Source organism: Apiospora kogelbergensis, assembly GCF_038363985.1.
Source record: "Apiospora kogelbergensis strain CBS 113332 chromosome Unknown utg000008l_segment0_segment0, whole genome shotgun sequence".
NCBI lineage: Eukaryota > Fungi > Ascomycota > Sordariomycetes > Amphisphaeriales > Apiosporaceae > Apiospora > Apiospora kogelbergensis.
This window is the reverse complement of record NW_027117425.1, coordinates 1,506,371-1,532,617: the sequence shown is the minus strand read 5'-3', so window position 1 is coordinate 1,532,617 and position 26,247 is coordinate 1,506,371. Positions and strand designations below refer to the sequence as shown.

The 26,247-nt window shown below is 53.9% G+C and overlaps 9 protein-coding genes across 9 annotated transcripts; 7 read left to right on the top strand and 2 right to left on the bottom strand.

The window, feature by feature from the left end:
* Positions 1-151: 151 nt before the first annotated feature.
* PG998_012471 (uncharacterized protein) lies at positions 152-1,750 on the top strand (the record flags this gene model as incomplete). Its single annotated transcript, XM_066879287.1, has 3 exons — positions 152-160; positions 293-860; positions 924-1,750. 3 exons carry the CDS (start codon positions 152-154, stop codon positions 1,748-1,750), a joined length of 1,404 nt encoding a protein of 467 aa, XP_066725671.1.
* Positions 1,751-3,264: 1,514 nt separating this feature from the next.
* On the bottom strand, positions 3,265-5,361 carry PG998_012470 (uncharacterized protein; the record flags this gene model as incomplete). The annotated part of the gene is made up of 1 exon (XM_066879286.1): positions 3,265-5,361. One exon carries the CDS (start codon positions 5,359-5,361, stop codon positions 3,265-3,267), a length of 2,097 nt encoding a protein of 698 aa, XP_066725670.1.
* A 3,716-nt stretch (positions 5,362-9,077) lies between these two features.
* Positions 9,078-10,457, top strand: PG998_012469 (wd repeat-containing protein; the record flags this gene model as incomplete). The annotated part of the gene is made up of 2 exons (XM_066879285.1): positions 9,078-9,413; positions 9,477-10,457. The coding sequence occupies 2 exons, from the start codon at positions 9,078-9,080 to the stop codon at positions 10,455-10,457; spliced, it is 1,317 nt and encodes a 438-aa protein (XP_066725669.1).
* Positions 10,458-11,190: 733 nt separating this feature from the next.
* PG998_012468 (uncharacterized protein) lies at positions 11,191-13,303 on the top strand (the record flags this gene model as incomplete). The annotated part of the gene is made up of 3 exons (XM_066879284.1): positions 11,191-12,916; positions 12,990-13,191; positions 13,255-13,303. The coding sequence occupies 3 exons, from the start codon at positions 11,191-11,193 to the stop codon at positions 13,301-13,303; spliced, it is 1,977 nt and encodes a 658-aa protein (XP_066725668.1).
* Positions 13,304-13,801: 498 nt separating this feature from the next.
* Positions 13,802-14,293, bottom strand: PG998_012467 (Cerato-platanin; the record flags this gene model as incomplete). Its single annotated transcript, XM_066879283.1, has 2 exons — positions 13,802-14,157; positions 14,233-14,293. The coding sequence occupies 2 exons, from the start codon at positions 14,291-14,293 to the stop codon at positions 13,802-13,804; spliced, it is 417 nt and encodes a 138-aa protein (XP_066725667.1).
* Positions 14,294-17,128: 2,835 nt separating this feature from the next.
* On the top strand, positions 17,129-18,535 carry PG998_012466 (uncharacterized protein; the record flags this gene model as incomplete). Its single annotated transcript, XM_066879282.1, has 3 exons — positions 17,129-17,197; positions 17,271-17,464; positions 17,527-18,535. 3 exons carry the CDS (start codon positions 17,129-17,131, stop codon positions 18,533-18,535), a joined length of 1,272 nt encoding a protein of 423 aa, XP_066725666.1.
* A 1,322-nt stretch (positions 18,536-19,857) lies between these two features.
* On the top strand, positions 19,858-20,625 carry PG998_012465 (uncharacterized protein; the record flags this gene model as incomplete). Its single annotated transcript, XM_066879281.1, has 1 exon — positions 19,858-20,625. The coding sequence occupies one exon, from the start codon at positions 19,858-19,860 to the stop codon at positions 20,623-20,625; it is 768 nt and encodes a 255-aa protein (XP_066725665.1).
* A 1,693-nt stretch (positions 20,626-22,318) lies between these two features.
* Positions 22,319-22,555, top strand: PG998_012464 (uncharacterized protein; the record flags this gene model as incomplete). Its single annotated transcript, XM_066879280.1, has 1 exon — positions 22,319-22,555. One exon carries the CDS (start codon positions 22,319-22,321, stop codon positions 22,553-22,555), a length of 237 nt encoding a protein of 78 aa, XP_066725664.1.
* Positions 22,556-24,447: 1,892 nt separating this feature from the next.
* PG998_012463 (glycoside hydrolase) lies at positions 24,448-26,040 on the top strand (the record flags this gene model as incomplete). The annotated part of the gene is made up of 5 exons (XM_066879279.1): positions 24,448-24,574; positions 24,652-24,940; positions 24,995-25,182; positions 25,248-25,482; positions 25,557-26,040. 5 exons carry the CDS (start codon positions 24,448-24,450, stop codon positions 26,038-26,040), a joined length of 1,323 nt encoding a protein of 440 aa, XP_066725663.1.
* Positions 26,041-26,247: the final 207 nt, after the last annotated feature.

Here is a 26,247-nt window from a genome sequence, read left to right as displayed (position 1 = left end):
TGAATACGCCCCTATATTATCAGATCAGGCTGCCTCAGCTTTGATGCATGTATGAGTTTCCTATGCAGCCGGTTCCAAGCTAGCTTTTGGGAAGATCTCCTTGATTCAATTATCGTGAAGCTTCGTCGTCGTAGACTCTATTGACGACGGCATGGCCGAGGTGAGCAACATCACTCCTATTCGACCTGTCTACACCCCGCTTTCTTCCCGAATATATGTACAAAATAGTGGCGATCTCCCCGAGTCGCAGTCAGATACGATGAAGACAATAGGATCTAACAGGTGCCATTAGGAACTCTTGAAAAGGGCAGCGGCGTCGTTCCCCAATTGGACCAACACGCCCATCCCGCGCTTCAGCCTCTCCGCGGGCGGCGTCATCGCGCTCGCCGACCTCAGCACCATCGCGCAGCGCACTGCCATCGCGGGCGGCTCGTCGTGGCTGGACGCCCTGCTGCTGGCGCCGGGCCTGCACTACCAGCAGGCCGCGGACGCGCTGGCCAACAGCGGCAGCTCGGGCATGGACAGCGGCGGGCCCGGCGCGTCGCCCTCGTACGCCGCCATCGAGCGGCTCAAGGAGGGCAAGACGTCGACCTACAACATCACGAATCCGGCCACGGTCCGCTACCTGCAACGGGTGGCGGCCGCGGCGCAGCGCGACGGCTACCCGATCATGGTCGATGTGGGCACGCTGCCCGAGAGGCGGTATTGGTCGAGCGGGCGTGGCAGACGGAGCGGGGGCCAGCGTGCTAATATCTGGAAAGACCAGCCGGCGGATCTGGGGTGGGTTAGTCATTTGCTATACTTGGCAGCGCCGATACTGACAGTCGCGGCCTTTGTATTCATGATCCTGCTGCAGGAGTGTAAGTTGAACTCCACTCCCAATACATATACCAGTGGGCTGACCGTGGGTAATAACTAAACAGGGTGGGGAGTTGGCCTCCTCCTGGCACTGATGCTATCGCGCGTTCTGAATATCTGGGTTATCAAGCAGCGCGCGAGATTACCTCCGGCCATGCCACCCAAGGATGACGCCACCAAAAGGCCACCGGCGCCACCACCCCGACGACGCCGCAGCAGCGATGCTACTTTTTCGTCATCGTCATCCTCCGCCGCCTCAGACGACGATGCCGCGTCGTCCACCGCCCCACCAGAGCATCTGAGCAATATGCTGACCTCTTACCTCGTGGACCTGGGTCATGGCCGCACCGTGTGCCTGCGCGGCCTGGCCGACGACCTGCAAGCCATCACGACGACGACGTGGCTCGCGGCCAAGACCCACGTGGACGGCTATCTCGAAGCCTTCGCCAAACTCGTCGTGTACATGGTCGCCGCCTTTAGCGGCAACATGTCCCAGGCGGGCGGCATCATCTTCATGGCGCTTCTGTTGCTCACAGCGGGTCTCTTGGGCCTCAGTAACGCCCACGCCAAGACGCTGCGCATGCACGGCCGCATCGCGGCGCCGACGCAAGAGAGGCTGGTTCTGGTACCGACAGGTGGGAGTGGAGGAAGGGGACTGAACTCAAGGGGGACGGGAGGGAGCGCTCCGGCACTGCCGCCGTATCCTACGGCGGGTCGCAGCTTCACCGTGCAGAGCAGCGGATTGTCATCGTTGGTGCCGTGGCCCTCCAACCCGCGGATGCGCCCAAGTTCCGGCGTGACGGCGCTGGACGACTTCGCGGAGAAGGGTCAGATTGGGACCGGGGTCAGGAACAGTCTCACTTTTAACAACCGAGCCGATTACAGGCGATGATTCACATGGCAGATGTACGGCTGTGACGCTGGAGACTTCAAATGCTTTCACTACTTTGCGTTCTTGGCTTTTATTGTGCCAACGAGGGCAGGTAGGGATTCATTGGAGTATTGATACTTGGATTGTGATAAGGCTGTATTTGTATTGAACATCTTGCATGCGCCTCGTTTTGCTCAGTCGGAATACTAGATTTGTCGGAGTAACACAACGCATAAAGGGGGCGTATATTGGCTTGGCGTTACCGTGGAAGACTGCAATACAGATAATTCTCATGTATTATTTGACCTCGGATATAGCTGACTCGCTCGCGTTGTTGGCTGTCACTTTTTCGGATGTCACGCCACCATCCATACACATATCCATGTAAACCTACTTATCTACCCATGTCTTGGTGGCTCTCATCGGTTATTGCCACAAAGTGATGTGATATCGGGAGTGGCGTTTGAATCACGGAATTGAGACCACCAGATCACCCTCTTTCTTCTGATCCCCGTTCTTTTCAGCCAGCCAAACCCCGGACTCAACGCTGCTCGGCATCAACGTTATTGACGGGAGACGGGGTGATGGCTGTTTACCAACCTCCACCCACGTGGCGAAAGAAAAAACGAGGGGAACTACTAGGCAAGCAAAATGCTTGTATATTCTGTGACATGGCGTGCATGGCAAGCGTGCATGGTGATAGCAAGCATCCTACGAAACAGACACCCGACTACTGCCCGACTTGAGCTACACACAAAAAGCAAGGGGCAGGCTTGGGGGTCGAGATAGTCAAGCTTGTATATGCAAGGCCAACCAGAACAGGGAAACTCCTCCGGCGCTCGGGTGGTTGATCACAGACTCAAAACACCACCTACGCCATGGTGGCGAGGCTATTCACTTCGTCTGTCATATACTGCCAGGAAGGAGGCTGTAGCAGAAACGACAAGAAACATGTATGAACAAGAAAGGCATCAAACGATCTGATTAATGTCTGCCTCATGCTCAGTGGTAAAAGCTATTGGAAGCTGTAAATGCTCTAATGTAGTAGTAGACAGGTAGGGAAAGGGGTATCTTTATCAATAAGTTGCGAGCTTTTCTCACGCTCTATCTCTCTTTGCTTGCCTCTCAGGCCCAAACGTGCTATGCCTCGCCCCAAAAATCATTTCCCCTTTCTCCCTGCCGCCTAAACCCATGCGCGCTCAAAATACCTAACGAATGGAAGAAGAGTGCTGTCGGTCCTCTTCGTAATCTCTCCTTGGTTGTTGTGTATGTCTGTCAGATTAAACATTGGCGAGGTCGGGGAAGACAAACAATAAGAACCCCATGGAATATCAAGTGCGCGTACGTAGTATACAGTAGCTTGTAAACGCGGCAAAAAACGAGAGAAATACAAGACCAGAACAGAAGAGCCAGCCCCCACCCACAAACCATTCACTAATACTGTTGTCATTCCAATCGTTTCGAGATTAAGGGGCAAGGGTCATGTGTGTGGCGGAACCCTCTCTTTTCAAAGTACAATCTTTGCTGGTTTTTTTTCACTTCTCTTCGCTACTCCGTACAATCTCACATAATGACCGTATGAGGTATGGGTCAATGTGTTGTTGACTCTCGTCATTCAACGATCTTGACGACGGCGAACCTCCCATCCCCATTCCCATTGGGGTGCCGCTAGAATGATCGTGGGAAGTGAGGCGGATCGTCACAATAAGCCGCGCAATGCACTTGGCAAGGCCCAGACGCAGTTCCCTGAGCGTGGCATCATGCTCATCGGCGTTACGGTTGGCTGCTGTCGTAAAGTTCTTCCCGTAGGAATTGTTATTGTTGTTGTCTGCGCCCCGTTTATTATAGACGAAGGACGGCTGGCTCCGCAGCGTCTTGGTGCGTGAGCAAGAGTAAGAATTGCTGTTGTTGGGCTCGGGGATGACGGTGGTACTTGGGTCTGTTTGCATACCGAGCAAGCTCGCGGCCTTGCGGGGGATCTTGGTGCTGTCCGAATTCCTTGACCTCACAGTGGCGAGCTCGGGACCCAGTAGGCTGGACCCGTACGATGACACCGAGTCCTTGGAGCTCGGGCGTGGGACTGACGCAGCGCTTGCCGAGCGGGGACATAGGCTGGTAATGTAGTTGTAGGCCAGGATGTGGGCGTAGAGCGCGTCGCAGAGGTAGTCGGTGCCTGAGGGGAATATCCTCTTGATCGCGTGCCAGTCTGCGGCGCCAGGTAGGTTGTATGGTGACGTGGGTGTGATAGGCTCCAGTGTCGACCTGGACGATTGTGATTGCTGATGCTGCTGTTTCCTGGGGCTCTTAGGACTTTGGTCTTGCTGTTGCTTTTTCGACGTTGCGAACCACTTCCATTTCGAGTTGCCCCGCGAAGATGAGTCGTCGGTGAGAGCAAGCGAGGTTTGTGACTCGGAGGCAAGGCGCAACTTGCCATACTTGAATTTCCTGGAATGGCCTCGTATGGTCTCTATGGAGAGACTCGAACAGAGGAGCATCGTCTCTGGAAAGCACGACACTGAGACACGCAGCGTGTCGAGCACCTCAGTCGGGACCGGGAAGCGCGATGCGGCATGCTCATTATCAGTCTGAGGTTGCTGTGAGAAACCCATGTCGTCGATACTTGAGTTGAGCCACTCCTCGACATGCACCAAATGCGAGGCAATCACTGGCGTTGACACCTCTTCCTTACGAGGTGGCAAAGTAACTTCGACCTCTCGATGATGGTCGAGGCTTCGGGGGCTATCTTCCTTCTCTGAAAAATCGTCGTCGTCGTCTGAATTTGGTGAGTATGTCGAAGGCACTGCCGCTGGTTGGAAACTTGGCGTAATGGAATAACGTGCGGAGCGGCTAGGCGAGGGTGGTGATATTCGTAGATTCAGCGGTTTAGCTGTATTGCTGTGATTCAATGACGAACGCCTTTGCGGTATCGTCCCGGGTGGTGCTTGAGGTGACCGAGGTGACCCGAAGGTGGCGGAGGGCTTTCTGGAGGGAAGAACCGGCGTTGTCTGCGAGTGCGATATCTGGATTTGTGGGTTGAATGACGAACATGGGAGTGCTTGTGACGCCTGGACCTTGGAGCCCATGGACATGCTGCGATAATCCCCGTCTCCCGCTTGTGTCAAGGGCGGTGCAAGTCGGATGAGGCTCATACTACGCCGCCGATCCTCCGCACCGAATTCCTCAAGGTCGAGACCATTCGCACCAAAGTCCATCCAGCTGTACTCGGAGAGTTTGTCTGGCGATGGCCGCCCCGAGGTGGGTGCCGTGGCGACGGAAACCTCTCGAGTCGCAATAGAAGGTGGCTCCATGCCGCCGGATGATGTGGTGCTGCTGCTATGTGTTGAGTCACTGCTTTGGCGTGGGCGGTGACCACTGGTGATCACAAATGGTGAGTAGGTAGGCTGTTCCATGGTTTGAAGTGACTTGAGCCGGGACAAAGACGTGTATTCAGCTGGCCGCATCGATCTGTCCTGTAATGAAAACCGGCGGTGACTTCCATCGTTGAGCAAGCCAGGTGCGGGAGCGCCAGCCGTCAAATTCTTGGACTGGAAGATGGCTGACGAGCGGTCGAGGTCCCCGACCAGTACTTCGGCAAAGTTGCAATCTAGGAGGGGTTCTGAGAAATCCGCCATTTTTAGTAAATCTCGGGATGCGTGGTAGTGCAGTGTGCCCAATCACACTTGAGGTTGCTTTTTCCTTCCTTCGACTGGCCCAAGCAGGCCGAGAATGACCCAGAAGTGATGTTATCGCTCAGTCTCCCACTCGCTATAGCCCCAGGGAAATTGCGAGAATGGAGACCGTCTGATGAAATTCGGGTGCTGGTTTGCGGAGAACCAATTATTTAACAGGCAAGTACACAGGAAAACCAGGCCTCGAGCCGCATATAACAGAATATAACAGAGGCAAGGAGTGGTATTGTGCACTGATATTGTTGGTGTTGTTCGAGGGGACATCCCAGCACGGGCGGATGGGCTGGGAATCAAAAGAAGATGGATGTCAGTGGTTGCGGTCCAACACGCGGAGCGGAACCCTTCTAGGCCGGAAAAAGGAGCACCACTGCAATGTCAAGTCAGTACTCCGTACAAGTAAACCCATAGCCCAGTCGACAGGGGGAGCACGAGGCCCGGGATTGAGGCGATAGAGTATGATCGCCGGCACAGCTCTGTTGGACAAGCGCGCCAGAATCAGAATGCGACTGGACCTCCAAGCCAAAGCAGGGGGTGGTGGGAATGCAGTGGTGGAGAACTCGTCTTTTGCGAAGTCGACCCCTGCTGTCACCGTCTGCTGGCATTGCACACGTGTGTGGGCTAGGCTTGGAAGCGTACATATAAGTACATGTGTGTGTGTGTGTGTGTGTGTATGTAGATAGATATCCCATGCTGGAAATGCCTATGTTGCACCGATGTTTGGACAAAGGTGGACATATGCGAGACACGTCCAACAAGACACCCAGAGTGCCACGGCGGCGTGCTATGCCAGGAAGCAGGCTAGTCAGCGTGTTTCTCTTTTCTTTTTGTTTGATGCTCGAGCTTCGTGCACTGATGAAGTGACATCTCCTCTCCCTGCTCTCCCTCTTCCCTCCATACTCCATGTGGGCTGGGGCGGTTGTCGGCCGATGGTGGACCTCCATTCTCGTCCTCCTGCTCTGCGCTCGTCCACTTAGAAGTCGGCGTCCTTCCCGGCGACGTCCAAGCTGCATGGGTTTGCGGCAGGGATGGCGGCAGGGATCATCCATCCATATTACATTGCAGTGCAACGGCACGGCGAAGCTCACTCTTAAAGTCAAGATTAATCAAATCTGCAACGCGTACGGTTACAATGGCAATCATACACCTCAAGCACTATTTTGGTCCAGATACGATATAAAATTTCCGTGGCATGTGAACTCAGCGAAGGTTAATGTTCGGTAGTTGAGATGCGTACGCACTTCGGGCAACAGAAAGGGAGTCGTCGTCGGCCAAGACTCCTAACTCCTGGCCAAACCAGTTGAACGGACCTGCCTGCTGCTTTGGGTGCTGCAGGGATCCCCGATTTCCCGGCCACTTACGCATGCTAAGGTAGCTCAAGTCGAGCAAAAGAAATATGGTGCTAGCCCAACAGGATACAGGATACGACAACGAAGATGCGTGCCTAGGACTACGATAACTAAGAGGAAAGACATTGATTTAGCTTCTCGTTTACATCCAGCAAAGCGAAGGCAGGACGCGAGAGGGAGAGAAGAGGAGTAGCCAAGCAATCAACTTGTTTCCGGATCTCGAGATTACCACCAGCTGTGCCGTCAAATCCTGCTCAATTCACACGCTGACTCGGAATCCTTTGCAGCCGATAGCCGGTATTTTGGTCACATACAGGGGAAAGGGAGAGATACGCGCGAGGTGCAGACGGGAACACCGCCGCGGAACCCTACATACAACAATTGCATAGGGAACATTCTCGTAGATCAAGGGCCGTATGTCATACATAAAATGGAACCCACGGTTACCCGCCACGGATGCCCACGTTGGCCGCTACAGCCCACGACTCAGCTTGAGAAAGGGAGAGAGGCACATGCCTGTTACAGGTATCGGTTGATCTCTCAATATCAAGCCACATTGCGATGCAACTCCGTCCTAGGCCGGGTTGAGTCAGGACTGTTTAGCTCGGGTGTGGGCTTGACTCTCTCTCAGACATACATGTTCGTGCCTGTCACGCGACGGGCAGGTTTGGATGCTGTCTCAGTCGCCCTCCAGACGACCCAACGACCCGACTGCCCGCATTGCCCGCCAGCACCAGGATGATGCACGGAGATGAATATTGGAGGCTGAACAGGTGAAAGAGGGCTTAAGCGAGGCGCACTTCAAGCGAGGGATAGATGTCATAACCTAAGTATAGCGATAAGACATATCTATATGACAGATAACATAATGACCAGTTCGTCCAAACTAAACTACCAAGTGGTTGAACTACTGGACAATAGCGGGTAGCAGGGCTTGGTATATAAGCGCGAGCTATTGCGACAGGTTCAATTGCGGCGCGCGTAGCATTGCATACTACGCATACGCATGCAAACCAGTTACCCACGATAGTACAGATCAGGAAACGTATTCGTCAGTAGTTATGTAGGTAGAAAAGATAGGCAATGCCGAGGCCCTCTAGAAATACGACTTAGTGTGCTGCGCCTCCCAAGGAGATTTAGAATCGAACGTGCAAGATTCAGTTACGCGTACCAGCTTCTCTCTTTCTCTGTACGGGCAAGGCCTTTTTGTTTCTCCGTAATCGTCGTCATAATATCACCGTCGGTGTGTTTCCATGTTCGGCATCCGAAGAAGGAGAGCTATAAACAGCCCATCAATGGTTGTTGGCGCTTCGGTGGGCTTGATCATTATCCAAAGCAGGTAGCGAGCTGTATCGTATCTGCACGGTTGCGGTTGTAATTTAGGATAAGCACCAGGGTATCTAACGTGTTTATAGCATGTCTATATCTAACAGAGCTCGGTACCAAAAGAGATCCATGATCTCGTTCCGTTTTGTAGTCACGCATACTGCGGCCTTGTAGCTTTGATCATTGATGCAAGCAATGTTTGGAGCGACGAGCACTCATTCAGCGAAATAGCAGATATCACATCCAATGTCAAGTGGACATCGATAGTGACGACAATCCCAGTTTTTTCATTCGTTAGCTCGCCCATAAAGTTAAGAAGCTGTCAGTGCTGCTGTCCCGGTGGGGGCCTTGCTTTTTTTACCAGGGAAAATGGAAAAACTCGTGCAACTCCTCATACTGCATACTGGCCTGTATGATATATGCCAGGGACTTCCCCTTCCCATTCCCCTTCCTATTCCCCGCCCCACGCCTATGCACGTCCAAGGCTGGATCTTGGGTGGTACATCGCTGCAATTTTGCGATGACCCTTTTCCTTTCTTTTTTTTCTAGAAGCAATTCTGGATGTACCAGCCCAAATCCCAGCACCCAGACAACCAGACAAAATCTGCTAACGGTAGAGAGCAGGCTTCGTTCAGTCTCAGGTGGTACAGGCTGACGACTTATGATCGGAGAGAGCTCGCGTGTTTTAGTGCTCTTGTTTGACATCTCGGTAATATTGAGGTCCTCTTATCCTTTCCAGGGTCCATCCAACTCGCAGCCCACTAGCGACTGGGTCAGTTCCTACATACCCGCATCTGCCGGACCTAGACACACCCGACCTTACCTGATCCAATCGATTAGCCTTCTGAAAAAATTCACGTCTGCTATTCAACGACGACGACAGCTCCGAAGCTCGGTCGTGCATTGTCGCCCACAGTCCCGACTTGACTTGCGCCATTCGCAAACACCGTACCAAACAGTGTAGCGCTTCCAGCCACATTCGCAAACATGTTGACGGAAAAGTACTTTGCCTCGATCTCGGGGCCTCCCATTGCGAACAACACGGCTATCGCCAAAGATATCGGTATATACGAGCATACGTTACATCCGAGCCATTCGACCACGAGCACCTTCAAGAAGAGCTCCGTGCCGCGCAATAGTCTCGCCGTCTCTGATACACATGTCTTTGCGGCTCAAGATGATAAGTCGACGGTCCACGTATACAGCAGAGTAAAGGGCAACCAGGAGTCTACTGTGACTTTCCAGGAGAGGATACGAAGCGTCGCTTTTCGCGACGATGTTCTGGTCCTGGGCACCGCTGAAGGCCGTGTCATATTGTGGGAGGTACGTTTGCGCGGGCATCGAGACACCCATTTCAATCCAGACTCGCGGCTCACTCCTTCATAGATCTGCACTGGGCGGCAAGTAACCACTCCCGCATGCCATGTCCAGGCCGTGACCTGCATTGCTTCTACGCCATACCATCTACTGACAGGCTCTGATGACTCTAACGTCCATGTCTGGGAGCTGTCCCGCCTCCTGGGATTGGACCCGACCGAGCACGAGCCAGAGAAAACGCTTTCCAATCACAGAGCTGCCGTTGTTTCCATCGCCGTCAGCCAAAGCACAAATCCCGACACCAATATGTGTGTCACGGCCGGCAAAGACAAGTCCTGCATCATTTGGAACTACCAGACTGGTACAGCGCTGCGTACCCTTCTGTTCCCGACGAATCCTACCTCTTTATGTCTAGATCCCTGTGCGCGTGCAATCTATGTTTCGTCTGATGATGGCTCGATCTTTGCTGTTGACACGTTCTCGGAGAAGGCATTGCTGGGCCCTCAGAGCATTGAGGCAGTCTCGGCTGTTGTCCAGGTTGCCTCGGCCTTTGGCTCTGCGCCACAAGAAGCAGGGCCTGCGTCCTGCCTAGCCGTTAGTTACGATGGCACAACGCTACTGTCTGGACATAGCAAGGGCCAAATTCTCAGATGGGATTTGAGCACACGAGCTGACTCGACTCAACTTGCGAATCTCAATGCATCCATCTCCAACTTAGTATTTGAGTCACCGTTACCTCAAACAAAATCCACACAGCTCACGACGGTTGTCAAGCCCTTCCTGGGCAGCCGCAACTACAACTTCACTGCTCAGTTGGTCAGAGACCTGACCGACGAATCAAGGTTTGAGAAGATGCTCAACGGAAAGGGCTTCGCCGCCGGTGATTTGGAAAACGCCATCCAAGCACTACAACAGCCGCATACAGACAGTGCGGGTGATAGCGAGCTAAAGAAAGAGAACGAGGAGCTACGGGAGATCATCAACGAGCAAAGGGCTTTGCAGAAGAAGACTTTAGAACGATATATTGAAGCCAAAGCAGCCAATACGTAATTGGATATAGAACAAATGAAATCGAGAGAAGAGCACTGCATACTGCGCCTAGTTTCAAGAGTCGTCAGCTACTCCCTGTTCGCGTTTTACATGACAAGCCAGAGACGGTTGTGGGGGCCCACGCTGGCAGGGCCGAAAAGCCAGGGGGCGCTATTGCCGGGATCCGCAAGAGCCTCAAACGGTCGGCATAATCATGACCCAGAGATTGGGCCGTTGAGTGCTAGAGTGCTGTTTGATTTGCCCGACTCAATTAAGCTGTATGGCTAAGCTTTCTGTCGATCTCATGTATGCAGGCACACGCCGTCTGAAGAGACTGGGTTCATGTCTGCTGTCTGATGTTTGGCTGCACATTCCCATGTCACTTGCCAAACCGGCCTTGTGGCCCAGGCAGCCAGGCAGTCTTGTCTTATCGAAGACCCTTGCTTGGCCGGTCTGTCGTTCGTTGCCAATCGTCTTGGTCTGCGCCCACTGTATGTAGGGTGGTAACCCTGCTGGATTCATCCATGCCGAAATCGTGGGCCTTGAAACAGCCTCACACGTCTGAAGCCATTTCACGATGTTCGCGAGTAGTGACGTTAGGAGGAGTCGGTTGAGGGGGAGCAGGGGACGAATCTCCTGGCGGCCCTTATAGCCGTGCAGTCCCCAGCCAGTCTTGGCCGGTGGCTCTCTCTGGGATTGCTCGGGATGTTGGGCTTGTGGAAGGACTTCTTCTCATCGATCGATCAACTGGAAGATGCATCCCGGATTTCTGCTGAGCATCCTCACTACCCTGGTGGTAGTGGCGGTGGCGAAACCTCTCGGACCGCCGCCGACTAGTCATGTAGTCCACGAGAGGCGACACAGCGTGCGGAACGTCTGGCAGAAGTTCCGTCGAGTCCCCAGACGGAACATGCTTCCCGTCCGGGTCGGTCTAACACAGCAGAATCTCCACCGTGGCGAGGACTTCCTGAATGCCGTGTCACATCCCGACTCCGCAGAATACGGACAGCATTGGCATCCAAGCAAGGTGATCGAGACGTTTGCCCCCACGCAAGAGTCGGTCGATGTGGTGACGCAATGGCTCGTCGGCGAGGGAATGGATCCGACTCGCATCAAGCTCTCCAAAGGTCGCAATTGGCTCGACTTCAACATGACGGTGGGCGAGCTCGAGAAACTACTCAAGACCAAGTATTTCATTTACCGCCACAGCCGGCATGGCGAACACCATCTCGCCTGCGACGAGTATCATGTGCCAAATCACTTAGCGGAGCATATCGATATCATCACCCCTACTGTGCACTTCGACCAACACATCGGACATGAACGCCTAAACAACAGGGTATCTCTAGACAGTGGCCAAGTCGAAGAGTTGAAGAAAAGGAGGAAGCGGAGCTTGGCCAACGGAGGACGTCGACCCTCGACCGGAATACAAGGCAGCGGACTAGACGGGTGGTCTCCGAAGCAAGGCGAATTTGTGGTGAACGCCATGATGACGCTGGACGACTGCGATAAGATGCTCACCATTGATTGCATCCGGGCCCTCTACAAGATCCCCAAGGGTGATAGTTCGGCCAAGAACAACTCGCTGGGAATCGTCGAGTACACGCCGCAAGCCTTCTTGCAGCCGGACCTGGATCTGTTCTTCGACCAGTTTGAGCCGAAGCTGAAAGGGAAGGGCCCGGACGTGGACCTTATCGACAACGCGGTTGTCCAGACGCAGAACCAAAGCTTCCAGTTCAACGGCGAGTCGGCCCTGGACCTCCAGTACGCCATGGGCCTGGTCTTTCCCCAGCAGGCCAAAGTCTTCCAGGTCGGCGACCTGGTCCGCGGCGCCAGCTTCGGGAACCTGCTGGACGCCATCGACGGCAGCTTCTGCGACGCCAAGGCCGACAGTGCCGCCGACTCCATCGACAACAACTACCCGGATGCCATCCGCTGCGGCGGTCACACGGCCACCAACGTCATCTCCACGAGCTACGGCTACAACGAGGCCGACCTCACGGCCCGCTACGAGCAGCGCCAGTGCGCCGAGTACATGAAGCTGGCGCTGCAGGGCGTGTCCATGATCTTCTCGTCGGGCGACAGCGGCGTCGCGGGCAACGGCCACCTCTGCCGCGACCCGGCCTCGGGCGATTTCAACGACGGCTCCAAGGGGCTGTTCACCCCGGCCTTCCCCAGCACCTGCCCCTACGTCACCTCCGTGGGCGCGACGCAGATCGTCCCCGGCAAGACGGTCAAGGACGCCGAGACCGCCTGCGAGGAAACCATCTTGTCCGGCGGGGGCTTCTCCAACGTCTTCGCCATGCCCGACTACCAGTCCAAGGCCGTCGCCGCTTACTTCAAGAACTCGGCTCCGCCCTACTCCGATCAGCAGTTCAACAACTCGCGGGCTGTCCGTGGGTACCCCGATGTCTCGGCCAATGGGGCGCGGTACGTGACGGCAGTCAACGGGAAGTTCTCGCTCTCCTTTGGGACTTCTGGTACGTTTGTGACTCTATATCTATCGTTTCCTTCCTGGTGAATTTTCCCGCTTACTAAATACTTCATGTTTAGCTTCCGCGCCGGTTTTCGCATCCATACTGAACCTGATCAACGAGAAGCGGTTTGCGGCTGGTAAGGCCGCCGTCGGCTTTGTGAACCCAGTCCTCTACGCGCATCCCGAGGTGATGAACGACATCACCAACGGGACCAATGCGGGCTGCGGCACCAAGGGCTTCAGCGCCGTTAAGGGGTGGGACCCTATCACTGGGCTAGGGTAAGCGTTTTTACATCCAAAACCAAATTAAGGGGTGATTGATATGCTAACCGTCGTTTGCAGGACACCCAACTTCGAAGCCATGGAGAAGTTATTCTTGAGTTTACCTTAGAGCAATCTGACAGCGACATTAGATATATATGTAAAGCGGCCGACGGAACGCAATCCAGAAGATGGCTATATAGACAGACAACCGACCAACCGCATGATCATGAGATATGTAGTGCAGCATAGAAATCGGCTGGACCGGGGCATGATGACATTAGATATATATACCTAAACTTAATACTATGCATTACACTAAAAATGACCACCTCACCTTTTCGATAGTCTTTGTGAACTGTGCAAACGTGTCTAACATATCACCATGATCGTCACATTGCAGGCAGGAAGGAACTCGAAATTGGTTGTTGACAGCAGAATGTACACGCTGTATTGTGTTTGTCGTAAAAGCATTAGCTCATTAAAATATTACACATCATTAACCGATGATGCAATGCACCCTTAACACCTCTTCTTCCTCTTCCGTTTTATCGTGTCTCTCATCAATCAGCCCCACTCTCTCCGTCCGCCTCTGCCTCTATCCAAACTGTTTTCAAGCTTGGTCGATTTACAGACCGCAGTTGGAGGCGGCGACCTGGGTAGCCTGGGCATCGATGCGGCCGAGCATGGTGGCCTGGCCGTTGGTGAGGTCGTTCATGGCGTCCAGGGCGATGTTGAAGCCCGAGGCAGCGTGGTCAACGGCGAGGACGTTGATGGTCTTGCCGTTGTAGCTGAGCTGCCAGCAGGTGCCGCACGAGGGCGAGTTCCAGCCGGCAACGGCGTCGACGGCGCCGATGTAGGGGAAGCGGGGGATCTGGCCCTGTGTCTGCCAGCCGAAGCGGGTGATGAGGCCGTTGGCGCCGTCGCTGCAAGAGACAGCGGTCATGGAGCGGCTGCCGTCATCGTAGCCGGTGTCGTAGGCGACTATAAAGCATATTGTTAGTAACCAATTACCAGAGGACGGGCCGTGATGTAGACCAAAAGAGGGGTATTTCGTACCAGAGGCGGCCGAGGCAGTGGCGGCGGCAGCAATGAGCTGGAAGATCTGGCTGAACTGCATTTTGATGGTGGTTGGGTTGGGTTGTTGGAGCGAGTGGAAGTGTTGATTAAGTTATTAAGAACTAAGTAAGATAGTTGTGATGGGTTGATTGGAGTTGATGAGGATGAGGACGAGAAGATCTGTAAATCGTGAGAAGCTCTGGGGCTCTTTATACATCATGAGCCTGCCCTTCTCTATTACTCGTGTAGCGGAGGCATTTTTTGTTCTTGTCTGTCGTGGTCAAGCCATTCCAGCATAGCATCATCATACGTGACATCCATTGTTGACGAGACTACCGGTATCTTGCTATGCACTACCACCCACCACACCCTGGACCCTGGCTGCGGATCGCGGCCTTGGATCCAAGCTCCAACCTATCCCATAGGCGCCCTCTCGCTTTCGATGGAGCCATTCGCGAGATAGCGCGAGTGGAGGGAGGAGGAGGAGAGCCAAGCCCACTTGTCTTGCAGATACAGGCCGATGGACGACAGACAGCTGACCGACCTGTGCCCTGTCTAAGACGTGGGTGAATTCCACAACATCTCGTGTTGGGATGGTTGGGTTTGCGGGGCGATGGTTCGCTGGACGATAGCACTGGACATCCACTGGACACCCACTGGACACCTACGGACCGCGGCTGGTGTTTGTGTGCCGATCCCTTCGTATTTGCCGGTACGCCTGCCAATTATAGAAGGAAGCCAGCCCCCATTAGGCAACGCTAACGGCCGTCTCCAGATCCCATGCCGATGCCCATGGGAATACTGGTCACTTTCTGCCCATTTTCTTGCATAGGCCGGGTTGTTGCGGGTGTCGCGGCTCACGAGGCCATACGACCGTATCGTGGACGTTGGCTGCGTGGACGGTTTTCCTCTCGTCGCACAAGCAGACCGCCGTCACCGAAGGGCTGGCCGCATGAACGAGCTGATGAGGCTGATCTCAACACGTCCGATTCTGACGTCTTCTGGGGGGCCCTTTGAGGCTGATGCACCGGGATTAGGCGTCAAGCTTCGTCTCGTTTGGAGCCGGAGACGCCTGTAGGCCAGTTGCGCTTAATGCTCCTTCCACAACAGGCCCGTGCTGAAAGTGGATTGGATTGGATCAGTAGCCAAGAGCCCTGCGGCCTTTAGCTTGTTCGTGAAAACGAGAGAGTGCTACGCAGAGAAGCTCGGAGAACAGTCGATGGCCTAGCTTGGTGGTCCACTGCATTCATGCACGCTGAACCGACTTCGTAAATACCTGCCATACCCTGGACTAGCCCGCCGAGTGCTCGCCTTGCATCTGGCCGTGGCTGGCACAGTCCGTCCACTGCAACGAGACAAGACGCTGGTGAGCAAGGCTTCCAACTTTGGAGCGACTCAGTGCAACAACGAGCTGCGTTAGAGTCCCGACGTACCTCGGGTTGCTGCTGCATCGTGACAGCGCAGCACGTCTCCAGAGTCTGATGATAACAGAACCGATATGCTGATCCCATTTTCGCGTTCAAAGGAGATACCGAATACTACTTGAATTGGAATGATCCACTGTGGGAATCGATGGGTCCCGATATATTGACGTCGATTCTTGGTGCATTGAGATGTTAGATGAGATTTGTAGGCTGTGTTAGTCCGATCGTAGCGACGAGCAACGGCCACCAACTACGGAGTATACGGAGACGGCGGCATCAATGCTTCCACCAATAATCCGCCTTGGCCAACCGGCGATAGAACCGGCTGCTTCTTGCTTTCTCCTGCCGATGTCAGCAGTAGAGACACCAACCTTACGCTGTGAGACATAAGCATAAGCAAGTTAAGCGTTTTCACAGTTCAGCTTCGGTAGCTGTTCTAGCCCGACTGTACGTGCCACGTCGGAGACTTTCAGTGAGCAGACGGAGGCTGTGCGGTGCCACGTAGTATGCAACGCTAGGTCGTCTATTTCATGTACGTAATCATCTTCGGAGGCCGGACTACGGGCACAACGGCTGGGGAGCAAGTTCGGTGCGGAGACCCTGTGCGATCCGTGATACGGCTTACCATTTACCGGTGACCGACCCGGACACTCCTATAGAATAAACTCCGGGCGATCCCCCCTTTCGCTTCTCCGCGCTTTGCGTGCTTCAGGGGCTAGTTCAATATTTTTCGGGAAGGGTCTGATCCGAGAAGATTAGATTGTCAATCCGCTCCAGGAACCCGGATAAGTAGCGTTGGTTCAAAGGGCTACAGGTGCAAGCGCGTCCCTAGTGCCAGGGAAAGTAGATGACATCTGTAATCATGACGACGATGCCAATTTGGTTGTTGTTGATGGCCCAAGCTAAGAAGTTGGCATTGGTATCTCGTCTGGGGAAGCAGGTTTACACCAAGTCCATGCTCATAGTCGACGTTAAAGATAGAAACACTGACTGACTGACTCGGATAGACTCGAGCATGACATCTCAGCGCACCGCCTCATGCGCGCTTCGGCCGACGACGCAAGGCTAGTCTTCAATGGTAGGCCGCCATAATAGAACGAGAGGTGGTGGGAGGTGGCCTGACTGAGACGAAGGGTAGATGGATGGCCATATGGTGGCTGCGGGCTCTGGTGCGGGAACCCTACTGAAGTAGTAGTGGTAGTTCAAAGTACCCCCCCCACCAATTGGAAGCTCCCGATGACCTAATCGCCAATTGTGCCTGTCTCCAGCCATTCTGTCTTATGTAACGAAGCCTCCAGTCATTTTGATACATGTCATTGGCGACAAGGCCACCTTCGTGGTTTTCGTGTTTCTTCACCTCCACGCGTTTGAGACATCTGCATCCTCCTCTTCCTTTCACTCTCTTTTGCTCTAGGCCAGAAGAGTCCTTGTACGTTCTTGAGTGCTTATTTTCAAAGGTTAAATTGCCAACCATGGCTGTCGACGCGAGTACTCGCAAAAAGGTGCTCAAGGTCATCTTCGTTTCCTTGTTGCTAGACCTGGTACGACCCCATTCCGCATGGTGCGCAGAGGCAATTGTGGCTTGCTCTGTATACTGACTGTCCAAATATACAGATTTCCTTCACATTCATTCTACCCCTCTTCCCGAAGCTCCTCGAGTTCTATCGCAATACCGAAGCCAATTCCAAGTCGGGCTCCACGATCCTCGCCCGCATCCTTGGCTACCTCAACACCTATAAGGCCGCCTTCGCGAAGCCAATCGACTCCAGATATGACATCGTCCTGCTGGGAGGTGCGCTGGGTAGTTTGTTCTCGCTTCTGCAAGCTTTCGCCTCCCTATTATTGGCCGCCTCTCCGACAAATATGGCAGGCGCACCGCACTGCTGGCCAGCATGATGGGCAACATCGTGTCGGTGCTGCTCTGGGTCATGGCGGTCGACTTCAGGACCTTCCTCGCCTCGCGCGTCGTGGGCGGTTTGTCCGAGGGTAACGTGCAGATCGCGACCGCCATCGCTTCCGATATTTCCGACGAGAACAGTCGCGGCTCGACCATGGCCTTGATTGGCGCGTGCTTCTCCATCGCCTTCACCTTTGGTCCGGCCCTCGGCGCGTTCCTGAGCTCCATCTCGACCGTAGCCGCGAACCCCTTCGCGACCGCGGCCGGTGTCTCGCTCTTCCTCATTCTTACCGAAACTCTGTACCTTTACGTGGCCCTGCCCGAGACACTACCCAGCAAGGCCAACAAGGATGCCAAGGCAGTGACGTCTGATAAGCCGGCAAAGACATCGCAAAGGGGCACCAACTCGCTCAGCCTCCTTAACGGCATTCACTTTGTTTTCCTGCTGTTCTTCTCCGGCATGGAATTTTCTTTGCCCTTTATGACCTATGACTTGTTCCAGTATTCGTCCATCCAGAACGGGCGCCTCCTTGGCTACGTAGGCCTGGTTGCATCCATCCTGCAGGGTGGTGTTACGCGACACCTCCCTCCGCTGATGTCGGTCAAGTTTGGTGTATCCTCCTGTCTACTGGCCTTCAGTGTGCTTTGCACGTGCAGGTCCCAAGGTCATCTCTACATTGCGGCCACATGCTTGGCGATCACCTCGGCCACCGTCGTCAGCGGTCTCAATGCGCTGGGCAGTCTAGAGGCCAAGGCTAGCGAGCAGGGTGGCAAGCTCGGTATCCTGCGAAGCTGGGGCCAGCTCGGCCGCGGACTTGGCCCCATCATGTTCACAAGCGTGTACTGGTGGGCTGGAAGGGGTGCTGCGTATAGCATGGGCGCGGCAGGCATCGCCATCGCCGTAGCCATGGTTTTCATGGGCTTGAAATCGCCTCCGGAAGAGGAGGTGAAGAAGGCTGTGGCAACGAAGAAGCAGCAGTAAAAACGCATCGGAGTTTGGAAGTTGGCTTGCCCTCCTGGGTATCAATGTATGAATATGTCACCATGGATCGATTGTACGATACGTTATACAATTTTGAAGCCTGAAGTTGGATAGTCAATTAGCTAGGAATCAATAAAAGTGATGGCGCATGCCCTTGTTGTACAGGATCCCTAATTGATATTCTTGGCGGTACTGTTTGTCTGTATAATACTTGATTATAAATGCCCAAACTGATGGGGGTTTCGATTTGATAGCTTCCGGCCGCCATGACTGTCCCCTAGCCAAGTGCCACATCCCCATTGATAGCAACCATAGCATATCAAGCATGAGTTATAGTATGGATTATGATGCCTAAGCCCTCCTCTCTGAACTTGTTCCTTATTATCTTCTATGACAATTGTATAGGGTCAGGGGCACGTCGCGAAGCCAGCACCCGCGATTATCGTCTAAGCCTGGTTATAATCTTCAAGAAAAGCCTTGAGAGGCGTGCAAACTCAACACCCATTTCTAGATAACAATATTAATGCTTCTGCCGAAGGACGATCGGTGAGGGTAGAATGGTCACAAAGGGCCGCAGGACATCTCCATTGTTGACTGCGTTGGACACATAGGCTATGCAGTCACTGCCTGTCATCCTGGAGTTTGGATGAGTCTATATGTGGCTTCTAATACAGAGATGCTTTCAAAGTCCGGTTGTTATTATCCAATGTCAGTATTGCATTCACATTCATTGTTGCCTTCACACACACGTGCCGTTTATCAAAAACGCGCAGTTGTTGTCCAGTCCACCCGCTTCCCAATCTCTTGCAAGCTGCTTTTGCTCTCCATACCTTCCTTCAACTGCTACAGAGTCGTCCCAAACCCGTCAGATCTCGGACTCAACCCTTGGCCATAGGTCGCCTGAGAGTAAACGGGCCGTGTCGTTGCCGTGCCTATCCCCTATACGTGTGAGCAAGAGGCTAACCACTTCCCTGCTGTACCCCTTTATCGAATGCATAGAGATACTGACAAAGTGTTGCATACAGGCCTTGTGCCGCCGTGCCAGTACACATCTGGTCTGCTCTCGTACTGCAAAATGGCCATGCCATCCTCAGTATGTCCTCCGTCTGTTCTCCTTCCTTATCTCGTCATACACTATATTTCGCCCCATTACGCACCTCATCAGTCATAGATCACGTCCCCTCTACCCCCTCGTCCCTTGTTTTCCTAAAAAGTAAGACTATGGATAATTGCTGTGTTGTGCTGTCTTATCTCGGACTAATAAAGGGGGTTTACAGACTCTGCTCCTCAACCCTACCGCCAAGCCCTTTGTGCCTCTGGATATGAGTCCCACCAACGCCAGAACCAACACACCTAGCGAGCTGAAGAAAGACGATGGCAACAACACCAGCATGCCCAAGGACGGCATCCCGCCCAAGATCAACAACACCTCCTTCGTTTCGTTCTGCCCCGACACCCACAACACCAGAATCGCCATCCCCGAGGCCTTAAGCGTCAACTTGTTCCTGCGAAACCTGCCTGCCGACTGCACCACCCGCACGCTCCTGGACTCCATCTGGGGCTACGGCCGGATCTGGTCGGTCAGAATTCACCCGCCATCTCCCTGGAACCACGCCGCCTCCCCGCCCGGCCTCCCGGTAACGCCCACAGCCACGGCCACCCTGTCCTTCTTCGAGGTCGCCGCCGCCCGCCGCTTCGTCCTCCACACCGAGGCCCGCGGCGCCCTCTTCCTGGTCGGTGGCCGGCACGTCCGCGTGTCCTACCATCCGCGGCGCATGGCCGGCAAGGAGGCTCTGCGGGTCGCGTCGCGCTGCGTGCTGGTCCAGGGCCATCCGGACATGGTCAACGAGACGTCGCTGCTGGTGCTGCTGCGCAGCCGGCTCCTGTTCCTCGCGGATAGGAGTCTCGCGGAGATCCGGCAGACGGTCGTCGAGGCGCGCCTCCGCTACATCACGACGCGCGGCCACATCGTCGAGCTCCGATTCCACGACGGCTTCTACGGCCGGGCTGGCCTCGCCGTCGACGTGCTGCGGCTCGAGGATAACCCACGGATATCGGCGGTGGGATATGGGGAGGATCCTTGTGCTTAGGTAGAAGCAGAAGGGTAATTGACATGTTCCTCCTCTCCTTAACATGCACCTTTAAAAACGAAAAGAGTCAAGTTTCTTGTAGCGTTTCACTAAGAGCGGTTTCCACACTCTTATAGGTTAGCTAAGAAACATGATGGATGTTCATAGTTACAAGTTCTCTCGATCAGCTTTCTTGTGCCTCTCTTCTCTTAGATTCAACCTGAACTGGGGAGCTAGCATGGCCTCTTATGGCAGGTCGCCTATAATATATCGGGCCTGCGTGAGCGTCTGTGGAAGCTGCACGGTCAAATCCCGTTATTGCGGCTCTGCCGCATGGACATGAGTGCATTCCGACGGGACTGCACTGAAGTGTTTCGCTGCGTCTAGTATCAGATCTTACTAGTCTACGCATGGAACAGAAAAGGGGTAACCCATCACGTTAACGCTCATATCGAATCAACCAGCGACATGCTCAACTCGTGGGTACTGGTTGGATTCACTTGGCGACGACACTGATCACAATGACTCAATGATACTGATTTTGGGATCTATGCATCTTCCACCTTCCAGCTAGCTATTATGCAGCCTGGTCATGCCATTAAAACATCCCTCTGTCTCCTGTCTGCTACTTCTCTTTGCTTCGCTATCTCAGTCCCCCTACTGCTTCTCATCGTCTTATGAGGAAGCGTCATCTCTGTTCTTCCACCACATCGTTTCCGATATTCCAGTTCCCTCCAAGTGCCTGAATATATGAGAAACAGCCTAAAGGGAAATGGCTATCCTTTTGTTCACTCTCTTCCTTCTGGCTTTTTCCAGCATGCATTCGCAATGAAGTCGTATGGGGCTTCGCCTCCATACTCGTCGTCTCTCGGCAACTCAACAGAAACTATGTACCCCACAGCCACGGGTCATCACGGCTCTCTGGTCTCGACCACTGGGATTCCGCATCTTGCCAATGACACCAGTCAGTTCTTTTTTGTCGCACGTTGTTGGAGCATTCATGTATCCCGAGAGCGTGGTGCAGCCGACTTGAGTACTGACTTGCTGTTTGCTAATGGAACCATAATTTTCTTTTCATCCTGTAGTGATCGACATTCCTCTGTTGAGACCTTCCTGGAGCCCAGACTGTGTCTATGCTGGCAAGTGGTGTCCTTACACCTTTGTCGAGTGCCTCTATGAACTTGTGGACAACACCAAGATCAAGTACACCATGTAAGTCCAAAGCTTTTCTGTTTCCTGCTCTTCCCGAGTCCGTTTCTCTCCTCCCTTTTTCTGTTATCTTTGTTAGTACCTGTAGCAGTATAAAAGGGGAAGGAAGGGGAAAAGGCCTGGCTAACCTCTTCGGGGTTCACACCACCAAAGTTCGGCATCGGGAACTGGACAAGAGCCAATGGGTTGGGCAAAGGCAATCTTCGACAGATCCCAAGGAGGTCCTTGTAGCGTAGGCTCGACAACTCCTTGGCAAGACAGCAACGGCCCGTCGATTGACATAACGAACAACGCGAGTAAGCTCACCACACTCTCCCCTCTCCCTCTCTCTATGGAATCGGCCACGGCCTCTTATCATTGCATTATATCTACCCCCCTTCCAAAGCATGTCTTCCTCCTTTGTCTCCTTTGATTTTCGTTGTGTGTTTGGACTCTCAGCACCTCACATTTGCTGATAGCATATACAGCTTACAATTACGTCATCGACGGCTGGTCGCGACGCATCATGCAGCTACACGGCTTCACCATGAGCTTTAGCTTCACCGGGTTCGACGGCACCAGCTGCCGCGGACACGTCCGGGACGCCATCCGCAGCGCCACGTGCGGGGAAGTGAGCGTGGCCAACGGGCTGGCCTGCCGCAAGAAGGGGTACTACGGCGACAATTACCTGCCGGCCGGCAGTCAGACTTACAACCATCCCGAGATCGGCGAGTTCGATGACAACGACGCGGGTCCGTCCTAGTTGGATACCTCCTAGAAGGGTGGCAGCAAGAGGGCTGCGAGGAAGAAGAGATAGACAGCGAAGATGAGGAAGGCGAGATAAGGGAGAGGGGTCTTGTGGCTGCAAAGAAGTGACATGCGTGAGCCTGTAGACAATGTTGCGAATGGTGCTTTCCCTTTTGCCGCATCCAGCTATGCACTATATCGGCTTGTGACGAGGCGTGTGACAATCCAATCAGTAATGAGACGCTATCATCGTGGGTTCTTCGTGACACCTAATCCGGTCAGCGTAGCGTTCCCCGCAAACCACTCCAGGGAGATGTTTCCGGATTGGGACGCCAAGTTGGTGATGATTGGTGGTTGGTGTGGGGAGGGGGAGGGGAAGGGGAAGGGAAGGGGAAGGGAAGGGGGAAGGAACCCCAAAACTAGGTACGAAGACAGACAGCCATCATGTTGACCCTTTTCCCTCTTTCTTCTCCCCCTCCCCCCAACTCATTTCAACTACCAGCTTGAATCTCGCACCACGGAGCAGCGAGGGTATGGTGAGACAGACCCAGCAAACATCTCGCTCCCGGTCGTTCGGGCTGACAACCGAGCGCACGGCCAATCCTTCGCGTTCCGGGCTATCGCTTACTGCACCTATCACCATCCGAGTAGGAAATGATGGGCCCACGTCAAACGATGTTCCATACTCAGCTTTCAGAGCTAGACGGGGGGCATTCCAGCCACCCGGAGTTGCTGTAGTATGGATGCGAACGTACTGGAAGTATACAACGAGTGCCGCCGCCGTACGAGGAAGCAGTGCAGGTGTGCTTATGCGGGCGAGTGGACCTTCCAGCGGAGCATCGGGCTGTTAAGAGTAGGTCAGTCCAACATCCAGAGAGAAGGCCGCGGAGCTGGGGTCCGGATTAGGACAGACGGATTTCTCGAATACATACACAATGCACGCCGGTAGTCCGAGTCGGGCCATGATGTATCTCGCACGTGGGTTGGTTGGTTTCCCCCTTTCCCGCCTGAGACCAATAAGTGCACAATCGATGGTTGCTTTTCGCACATACAGATATGAACGATCTCGCTTCGCTTACGGGTGTCGCCGCGTAGCTGGCCCCATGGCATCAACAATTCAATGTTACATAGGTTCGATTTACCCGGGATTTGGTTTCCTTTGCCCGTGCGCTTCTAGGCGACTACAATATGCCAGTTATCTGGTTACCAGTCCTGGAAGTGGCTTACTGTCTGTAACCCTGTTCCGAATGATGCATAGCGATAATGCAACCCTCCAAAGGAGGTAGTGCCGACTTGTGTGACTATAGCCATCACGGCGGCTTTGCTCCTTGAGGGAGGTGCCAAAGGTCAGGGCGCATTCCCATCGCTTGATACAACCCATTAACTCGGTTTCTAGAGCTCGGTGTGCGCACATGGTTGCGCACCTGGCTGCCGGACCGTATATCGCGCTGAGAAACTTTTGACTTTCCGTGCTCTCACTGGACATTCGTGCATATGATGCCCCTGCATACATGTGGTGTGTGGGGTTTGTGTATCAGAGTCCTGCAGGGCCTGGAACAATGATGGCATGTCTCCGCAAAGCAAGTCCTTCTGCATGTCGATAGTCGCTGTTCGGAATCTTGCCGCCTGAGAAACAGTCATCAGGTAAAGTAGGTGCGCATACATGGGGGAGTGTACTTAGTATTGGAGCGCGGACACGCACCACCCCCTTGTTTCTCTTGGTAAACTGATAGCAACCCGACTGGCTCCTTGATAGGTTAGATATTCGAACCTGGTGGGCACGATTGTTTATACATAGTTCCACGTTCCACTCAGAAAGGTCCAGCCTCGAGCGGCTTCGCTGGTTCTCGTCTGTCAGTACTACCTAATGTGTAATCCAAAATAAGACCAAAGAGAGAGAGGGCCGTGATGGCTATACAACTTCCCCTCGGAGCTCACGGAATAGCTGCTGGTGTGCTCCTATTCTCCTTCGCAGGGTTGATATGCAGCGCCTTGGTCGTCTGGTTGACGTGGAGTCACCGGGAGAGAACTAGCTGTAGGTTTCTGTCGCCGAGTGTGGATTCGATTTGGGAGCATTCCATTCCCCGTGCTGACAGCTCTGTGTTTTGGTAGATATCGCGTTGATCGGATACCTCTTGCTGGCGAGCACGGCAAGCGCCGTAGCGACTCAGCTTCACACCTTCATTGCTTGGGAGGATGTCGCTACTGCGCAATGGAAGGAGGCCGTGGCCAACCCAAAGAGCCCCGAGCAGATCATATCCAACGGCGCCGTGGGAGGTGACTTAGCGCTCTGGTATTTCCGTATGTCCCATCGTCTTCTATTCAACCCTTCCCCCCTTTCGCTAACGGCATTTCAAGGACAATATGCATTCTCGGCGTCGTCAATGCTTGTTCTCTTCTGGTACGTACGCTCCGAGGTGCAATGGTAGCGTAGTCATAGCTGACATGGCCGCAGGGCATTTGCTTTACTGCAGTCGATTTGTGGTTGGACGGAGAAGCCACAGCTGAGAGTGACACTGAAGCGAGTCAATGATTTGGGCAAGGGAACTTCGATAGTCTTGCCAATAGTTACCATCTGCTCCTTGCAAGCGAAGTCGATACAGCAGTCGGTCGTTGTCTTTATGTTCCTGGCCAACGTTGTCTGTTAGTGGTCCATCATATTTGGAATCTCCGCCATAATGTCAGCTAACTTACCTGTGCCCCGACAGTGATGATCAGTTTAGCGGGAGGGTGTGGTTTCATGCTGGCGATCTTAATCAGATACATACAGAGCCGACGCCAGCTTCTCGTGTGGGATGTTCGATATGGAGGTGCATCCAGCTCCTACGGCTTCTCGGCTTCCATGTCCCACCAAAGCCAAGGACGCCAGAGACAAGCCGCGTCGCGGGGCATCTACGACCGGTGGCTCATGACACGGTTTACCATCGCCTTTTTCATACTGAGGTAGGTTTTTCTGGGACTCACGTCAGGGGCTGGAACCCGCCAGCGCAGATAACGGACTGACTTGATGGTCACAGCATATTCGAGCTATCTAACATGTTGTTCCAATTTACCGGTATGCAGAACAGCAACAAAGATGCCTTGAGAAGCAGCCCAGACACCAGCGTCGAGCGCGCGAAAGAGACGGCCGTTTTGTTCCTGCCGGGACCCGCGCCCAGCTTTCTGCTCTTTATCGTTTTCGGCACAACGGCGCCCTTCCGGAAGCATATGTATCGCACCTTCGTGCCGAAGCGCTGGCAGCGAGAGAAGACTGGAAGGAAGCGAACAGGAACACTGAGCTCACAGCACGCTACCGCCCCGAGCCCCAAGGACGCCATGCCTACTCTGCCCCCGAAGAATGCGATCACGCCGCGTTACAGACCGATCGTGATCCCTCAGCAGCTCGAAATTCCGTTACGAGATCTCGAGCAGGGGCGTCCTGGGGAGGCCAAGACCTCCTCAGACGATGAATGGCCAATACTGCCGATACAACGACCGAGGCATTCGTATCTCAGAAGGTGACTTGGTGAACTGGATCTGAAGATGACAATGGTGTGCTTGATTATGTCGACCGAAATAGGAGGGAACACCTTTCCAATAAATAATCCAAACAAAATTTACATTACTGGCGACGTTCTCGTGATGTGGCAGCTTGACTGAGTTGACCAAAAAGCATGAATGGATTCTCCCTCAGATATTTCGTCGACGAGATCAAAAACAAGAGAAAGG